This window comes from Capricornis sumatraensis, chromosome 5, assembly GCF_032405125.1.
Source record: "Capricornis sumatraensis isolate serow.1 chromosome 5, serow.2, whole genome shotgun sequence".
Classification (NCBI taxonomy): Eukaryota; Metazoa; Chordata; class Mammalia; order Artiodactyla; family Bovidae; genus Capricornis; species Capricornis sumatraensis.
Genome location: NC_091073.1, coordinates 13448189 through 13456402, shown reverse-complemented (window position 1 = coordinate 13456402; position 8214 = coordinate 13448189). Strand labels below are relative to the sequence as shown.

General features: G+C 48.1%; 1 protein-coding gene across 1 annotated transcript; it reads right to left on the bottom strand.

Annotated features, from left to right (window-relative positions):
• Positions 1–3014: 3014 nt before the first annotated feature.
• On the bottom strand, positions 3015–6613 carry FZD1 (frizzled class receptor 1). The gene has a single exon (XM_068972742.1). The coding sequence runs from the start codon at positions 6611–6613 to the stop codon at positions 4664–4666; it is 1950 nt and encodes a 649-aa protein (XP_068828843.1). The 3' UTR covers positions 3015–4663.
• Positions 6614–8214: the final 1601 nt, after the last annotated feature.

Below are 8214 nucleotides of genomic sequence, written 5' to 3'. Positions count from 1 at the left end.
ACCTTCAGAATATTTATTATATGTTCATTGTAAGATATAGATTATACTAGATCCTATCCATTACATGAGAAAGATTTCTGTGATAAATCCTTTTACCTGATCCATTATTAGGCTCCCAAACCAACTTATAAACAAAAGTCCCCACTGGAAGTGTTATTAAACAGGAACTTGATTCTGTAATGTAGTAGAGACACGTGTCACCACAGATCATGATAAAACTTAAGAAAATTAGTCTGGAGTCTCTCTTTTTATCACCACGTTACCAATAATTTGTTTTGTCACTATAGTTATGGTTTTATCCATCCATTGTCAAAGTTATGACCAAACTGAATAGAAATATTTAAGCCCCAGAAGTTTTACAGAATTCTGAGTCATGAAGCTCAAAAACTGCTTCTCAAATTCTAAAGTTATCTGCCAACAGTTCAAAATACAGATACAAATCCTAGTAGTCACCAGAATTAACCTTATCATGTTTGGCACTTCCCTTGTAAGACCCCATTTCAAATGTAAGGGTCTTAAAATAAGTCTTGAATTTAAGGTTGTATCGCAATTCCTTTTTAGTAATGTAACTGGGGAACTCTTATATGGAGTCCACATCTCATTTTGATTTCTACAGCTTAATCCTGCAAGACTTTTATGTTTGTATTAATATTTTCCATGAAGTATTTATTGACAATATTACTAGTGTCCACCTCAAGACATATGTAATGATCACATTTTGATTATCTCTTAGGCCCCAGTTACACAGAACATTATAATCAGAAATGTATCAGAGCTATCCAGTGCCATAACACTGGTTTCAATTAATTGCATGTACATTACATAAAATCTGGCTTATAGCCAACAGATGGATGAGAAAGCAATAAGCACAAGAGCAGCTGAAGATGAACACAAATACACACTGAAAGTATGACATCCTTTAAAAAAATAAACATGTACCAGGATCGAAACATGGTATCACGGAAAGTGATCTGAAGTCACTCAAGCCCTGAAATGGTTTGTGGTTTAGGCATTTTTTTTAATTGGCCACCAACTCCTCACCGTGGTCTCCTTTCCTAGTTCACTGCTAGACTTTGAGAATGATGCAACTACAGCGGAAGGCTTCAGTGCTGAGAGACAAAAGAACCAAGACCAACTCAGGCTTACAAGTGACTGCCTCAGATAGACTGAAAAATCCACTCCAGCTGTTTTGCATATGTTTGACACTGACTGGCTTTGAGATTAAAAATATGACTTTCTGCCCCCCACAAAATGTAAGAAAAACTGGCTTTTTATTTTTTTTTCTAAACAGAGCATTAGAAAGCTTTCATACTATGCATAGATTTACTACAAAAGCTGAACCAAGCACACAAACCATAAAGGGGAAAATTGACTCCAATTGATAGCTGGCTTAAAAAAATAAAATAGGCAAACCGAATAATCTGAAAATAGGGCTTGTCATGGAAACAGCATATTAATGGGACCATATTCCCAGTAGCCTTATGGTTTTTCAGGCAAGTCTTATTTTGCCATCACTGCACAAGAAACAAAAGAATACACTAGCTTTTTTATATGCTACACAATTTAAAAGTTGTTTTCTATAAACAAAGCATGGTGGTGACTTAAAAATGTCTTTAAAATTGCTTAAAGCTAGCATTATAAAACCTGTCTGCATTAAATTTATAGTTGCATCATTTTAAGGACACCCATAATAAGAATGCTATATATTTATTATTTGGATAGAGACTAATAATCTTAAATTTTTTTCCAGAAATTATCTGTTGAATTATCTAGTGAGATGTTTTTAACTTAGCCTAAGCATAGTTATTTTTTGTGTGCCTATACAATAAAACCTTCTTCAATATCATCTAATACTAGATTAATGTAACAAAGAAAAAGAAACATAAAATTGCACCTTGGTAATTGAAATTGAATGCTCTTATTTTCACTTAGATTTAATTTTGTCATCTGCCTTAAAATGATGACGATGACTTATGTGACAACTGGCCTACAACCATGAAACTAACCCTATTGTATTAAAGGTCTTCATTTCAGCCCCTTGTCATTTTATCACAAAATGTTTTCATGGGAAAATTTAATATAGGTATTTTTAGTGCATACAGGGATAAGAGACTTATTTTCCAAAGGTATTGGAGGTTTTCCATCTGGCATTCTCCTTTTCTCATAACCTTATTTCCAAATTGTAAAATATATAAGTAAACTTTGTATCTTTAATTTATAAAAATTAGTGTGTATATGTGTATATTTTATACATAGACATAGATATATGCTTATTTACACTATACATATTATACATTTATAGAAATTCTAAGAGTAGACCAACCAGATAATTCCTCTAGGGCAAGTTCTTTGAACAATATAAAAATGGGTCTTCAGAAACAAACAAGAAAACAGCCTTATCCACCTAACTGCTGCTTAAAATGCTTATAAACACACAGTTAACCATTTATTGATTGCCTGTTTATGGTTTTAGAATATCCAAATATAAGATAATACTTCATAAAAATTGTGACAAAGATGATGGCTGATGATTTAAAAATCAGCCTCCATATTATAGAAAGTTATGTAAATTTATTCTTTACAGAAAAAAAGCTACAATAAAATTAGAGTTTTCTTCTTAATAATCTTCTGTAGGTAAGGAAATAATTTGTAAACTTCTGTTATATTGTTACTGTCATGGAAACAGATCTTTTCAAGGGACTTCACATCATCAATCGCTACAATGGAAGTCAGTTAATTTTTTGGAAAGATTGGTCTCAAGGTTTAAAGATAGATTTTTTCATTGAATTCCTGAATTTATATACTGTGGGTTTGGCTACAGACACTATAAAATGTAAAGACAGCTAGTGCATAGTGCAGACAGTTAACAGCTCTATTATTTTCAGGCGCAAAAATCATAGAATTTTGTACAAAACTTTGATTTTTTTTATTTGTGAAATTAAAAATATGGTAATATATATATATAAACTTCTATTCCTCTATAAATATAGATGATTTTGTGATAGTGAACAGAATAAATGCATACCAAATTCAACGAGCATTGTCATTTTAGGGTATGACAGACATAGATAGATTTATGTCCTAAGTACGGGCATTTTGATAAAACTCTTAACAGTTTAAAACAATACAATCAGGAAGATTGCTTTTCTCCTCTTTTTCACAGAGAACTAAAGTGAATATTTTTCAATGGCTTTGAAAGATTACACTGGGCACGTTTCTGTAAATCCAAAAAGGAACACACAGGATTTAGTGCAGCAGACCTGCAGCACACATTCTCCCTTTAGCATACATGCCCATATTTTGTTTATTTCGGTGGCTAATCCCATCAATTATTCCACCTCCTTTACTTCCTGGAATCTTACCAGGTTATTACTAGTGATGTGGATTGTTCCTCCCTCACAATGTGTTGTTGAATAATGATCATAATAATATGTTACAATGTACAAGTGTACAATGTACATTTTAAACTTTCTGACATATGTCTGATTATTATTTGATTGAAATGAGAAAGTACCACTTCATTTTGAGGACATCCATTACACTGAAATCTCCTTCAAGTTTTCATATTCAGTTTACCGTCTTGCTCTCCTGTTAAGGAAAGCAAAGATTATCAGCTCCTTAACAAAGCTTTCCAGGTGACCTAGTGTTTCCACTTTTCAGAAAGGTAAATCTAAACAGGGGTGCTCTCAGTCTTAAGAAGCAGTTTGCCAGGCATCCGTATGCAATTAGAATTGTCTCTCCCCACCCACACAAAGCTCCATGCCTCTTCCCCAAATCTCAGTAACCACATCTTTCCATGACGCTGGCCAAACCCATACCAGGTTTTAGACGCTAGAGAATGAAATGAGCTCATCCACCAAAAATGAGACTTAAAAAAGTTTGGCATTGGTTACCCCACTCACCCTCTAACCAACTTTGTTGGAAGGAGGGAGTGTCTGGGCGTTGGAGGCCTGAGCCAAGGAGCCCGGGGCTGCCCCTGCCCACATCCGTGGGCCTCCTAGAAGCCGGGGAAGGTTCTGGACAGTGAAAATTTCAGCTTGGGAGAGTCTAAGGGCCCGTCTTGGCAATCTGTCTCCGGACAAGAGCAGATTTGGGATCGGCCCGGGCCCACCTTCCGATGTGGAAGCTTTGTGGATTTCTGTACCTGGAAGAGTCCCGACCCCAGCAAGGAAGGTGAGGGAGGGAGCAGAAAGAGGAGGGGTGTAGAGACCCAGGCCGGGGGCGCGCCAGCACCCGCAGAAGCTCCGAGCGCTGCGCTATGGTTTTCTCTCTGTGCTGCTCTGAAAAGGGCTAAAAGGAAAAATGGTCAAACCGCCCGAAATAATTAAAATTAAACAAACAAACAAGGAGAGTAAAAGAAAAACGCGTGACCGGTCATTTAAATACAAATATACTTACAAAAATCTTACACAGGCTATTTACAAGTCATAAAAGCATACAGTCCTGGTACCAGAGCAAAAAAGGTCTGTCCATCCCCCCCCCCCCTCCCCGCGTCTGGCAGTTGGGCCCTCGGGTCCCTGTGCCCCCGGGGACAGAAGCTTTTGCAGGAGCCTTGTTAAAAGCAGTGAATGGCTAGGGAGAGTAGCCAGACTTGGGCAGGATTCCATAGGGCCAGGGAGGCTGGGACCAGGCCGAGGGCTGGCGACCGGCTGAGTCCCGAGTCTCAGACGGTGGTCTCCCCCTGTTTGCTGTTGGTAAGCCGAGTGTAGAACTTCCTCCAGGAGTTGAGGGTCTTGCCGGACCAGATCCAGAAGCCTGACGTGATGCCCACGATGAGGGTCATAAGGTACTTGATCATGAAGACTGTGAAGTCGGGGCTCATGGGCGGGTGCGGCGGGGCACCGCCCGCCTGGAGGTGGGGGCAGGGGATGGCATAGCTCTTGCAGCTCTGGGCCACCCAGCTGCGCTCCCACTGGTCCCGGAAGGCCTGCTCGTAGAAGTAGCAGGCGATGACGATGGTGGCCGGCACGGTGTAGAGAACGCTGAAGACGCCGATGCGCACCATGAGTTTCTCCAGCTTCTCGGTCTTGGTGCCGTCGTGCTTCATGATGGTGCGAATGCGGAAGAGGGACACGAAGCCGGCCAGGAGGAACGACGTGCCGATGAACAGGTACACGAAGAGGGGCGCCAGCACGAAGCCGCGCAGAGCGTCCACGTTGTTGAGCCCCACGAAGCACACCCCGCTTAGCACATCGCCGTCCACCTGGCCCAGCGCCAGAATGGTGATGGTCTTGATGGCCGGCACGGCCCAGGCGGCCAGGTGAAAATACTGCGAGTTCGCCTCGATAGCTTCGTGGCCCCACTTCATGCCGGCTGCCAGGAACCAGGTGAGCGACAGGATCACCCACCAGATGGAGCTGGCCATGCTGAAGAAGTAGAGCATCATGAAGAGAATGGTGCAGCCCTCCTTCTTGGTGCCCTGCGCCACGGTGCGCGCCCCGTCCTCCGCGAACTTGTCGTTACACACCACCCGGTCCTCCAGCAGGAAGCCGGCGATGTAGGCCACGGCCACCGCCGTGTAGCAGCCCGACAGGAAGATGATGGGCCGCTCAGGGTAGCTGAAGCGCCGCATGTCCACCAGGTAGGTGAGCACGGTGAAGAGCGTGGAGGCGCAGCACAGCACAGACCAGATGCCGATCCAGGTGCGTGAGAAGCGCAGCTCCTCTGGCCCGAAGTACATGAGCCCGTACACCTTGGTCGGCTCGCAGGGGGCGCCGCAGTCCTTCTCCCCCAGGAAGTGGTAGTTGAGGTAGGAGGGCACCTTGAGGGCGCGCGGGCACGAGAACTTGCCTCGCTCCGAAGCGCCGGCGCCCCCCGCGAAGCCGCCGCCCCGGTGCCCTCCGCCGCCGTGCTGCGGGTTGCTAGTCCAGAACTCGGGCAGCAGCGAGGGCGTCGGGGTGCCCTTGTCCGACGTGTTCTGGCCCACGCACAGCTCGCCGGCGCCGTGCACCGGGAACTTCTCACACTTGAGCGTGTCGGGCCACTGGAAGCCGAACTTGTTCATGAGCGCCTCGCAGCCCTGGCGCGCGCGCTCGCACAGCGAGCGGCAGGGCGGCAGAGCCTGCTCCAGCACGGTGCACACGGGCGCGTACATGGAGCACAGGAAGAACTTAAGCTCGGCGGAGCACTGCACCTTCACCAGCGGGTAGAACTGGTGCACCTCGAGGCCCGCATCCTCCTGGTTCGTGTGGCCCAGCAGGTTGGGCATGATGGTCTGATTGTACGCGATGTCGGTGCACAGCGGGATGGAAATGGGCTGGCAGTAACCGTGGTCCGGTATAGAGATGCCCCGCTCGCCGTTGTACTGCTGCCCGCTCTGCTGCTGCTGAGGCGGCGGGGGCTGCTGCCCCGGCCCGGGCCCCTGGCCGGCCGCCTGCGCCCGGACCCCCAGCAGCAGCGGAGCCTCCAGCAGCCAAAGCAGTAGTAGTAGCCGGCGTGCCAAGCGCCGGGAGTCAGCCGGGGTGCGGCGGCGGCTGCCCGCGTCCCCGCTCCCCTCCGCCGCCGGTACAGTGCGGAGCGCCCCGGCACAAAGTTCCCAGCTCGCGCCGCCGCCGCCGCCGCCGCCGCCTCCTCCCCCGGCGGCTCGGGACTTCTTAGGCGCCTCCTCAGCCATACTTTCTCGGCTCCTTTCTCGGCGCCGCTCGGCTGAGGCTGGCTGTCTCGCGGCGGGAGGATGCTCCCCCTGCGGCCGGGGCGATCTCCTCCCCGCCGGTGCCCTCCGTCGAGCTCGAGCCGTGCTCGGCCCGCTCCCCCGGCTCCCGCTCCGCGTCCCGCAGCCGCCGCCGCCGCCGCGGAAACTTGCGATTCATGAAGCGCGGGCTGCGGGGAGAGCCCGGGTGGCTCGGGCGCGCCGAGGGTCGCGTCCCGCCTTCCTGGCCCTCGGCTAGCTGGCTCCTGGCAAGCGGCGCCGCGCTAGTGGCGGCGGCCGGGTAGAGCGCGCAACTCTCGGCAACCCAGCAGTCTCGGCTCCCCCCCGAGCCTCCGCCTCCTCCTCCTCCGCCGCCGCCTGACCATTTGTGTCAATCCCTCAACTCGCTCCCTCTCCTCTCCCTCGCGCGCCCTCCGACCGGTTTCCAGGCGCCCCGCAGTCTGTCTTTCACCAGAAGGGAGGAGCCTTGAAACCGACGCGGAACTGGAGGCTCAGGGATCGTCGCCCAATCGCTGCACTGGCTTCCCGGCGCAAAGGGCGCCCGCCGCCTGCTTCCCAGAGCGAAAGTCGGCGGCGGGCGGGAGGAGGAGGAGTCGGGAGGGGGAGCGGTGGCCGAGGCACCGCTCGGGCACAAAGAGTGGGTTTGCTATGAAGCGGGACAGGCTTGGTTGCTTTTGCTTTTGCGGAAGAAAGGGCGCGGACAAGTAGGAGAATGGTCCCATATGCTGCTGGAGATAATGAATAGGAGTCGGCCGATCGCGCGATTTAGCTTTTCTTTTATCCATTTTCGTGTTTAAAAATCCTGCTCTGAACGCTGGTTACAAACAGCAGACCGAGCACCTCGATCCGAACAGATTCCTTTGACTTAAGGAACGCACGGCTTCCTTCGAGTTTGTATCGGTATATTTATTTAAAATATTACTCTCAAATCCTAGAGCTCTCAGGCTGGGCTTGGCGGGCTTCGGGCGCGCCATTTCCCCCGAGAAGTTCGCCGGGTCGCAGTCAGATGAAGAAAAACCACCACAACCAAACACAAACTTCGATAGCATTTAAAAAGTATAGCCAGACCTACAGTCCGCTGTTAGTATCTTTTCTGTAGTCAAACTCCTTTTTTCTCCTTTTTATCAATCCAGAAACAGAAGCAAAGGGAAACTACCCATTAAATATTACGAGAGAAAAACTTCAGAGCCCGACCAGTCTCTGAAGGAGGAGAGAGTCCTGGATGCCTGAGACTCCAGAGGGGGTGCAGGGCAGAGCTGGGCTTGGGGGCAGCCTGGACCCTGGGGAGCTTCAGCGAGGCTTCCAAAGGCCGGTACGCCCACGGCTCCGGGGGAAGTGTGCAAGGGTCAGACCTGGGCCAGTTGGGTTGGGCTGCAGAATGATCTGCCACTCAGATGCAGAACAGCGGGATGCCAGTTCAAAAAAACAAAACAATTCAGCCCACTTACATCCTCAGTGTTGTTTTCCTGTAAGATATTTTCAAGTAATGGTCTAACCAGTGATTCATTTTATCAATAAAATGCCACCCTATTATTAATTCTACCTAGGATTTGTGGGCCTATGAT

What these genes read in the sequence shown, in the direction of transcription:
- FZD1 (XM_068972742.1), bottom strand. Translation starts at nt 6,613, where the DNA reads ATGGCTGAGGAGGCGCCTAAGAAGTCCCGAGCCGCCGGGGGAGGAGGC.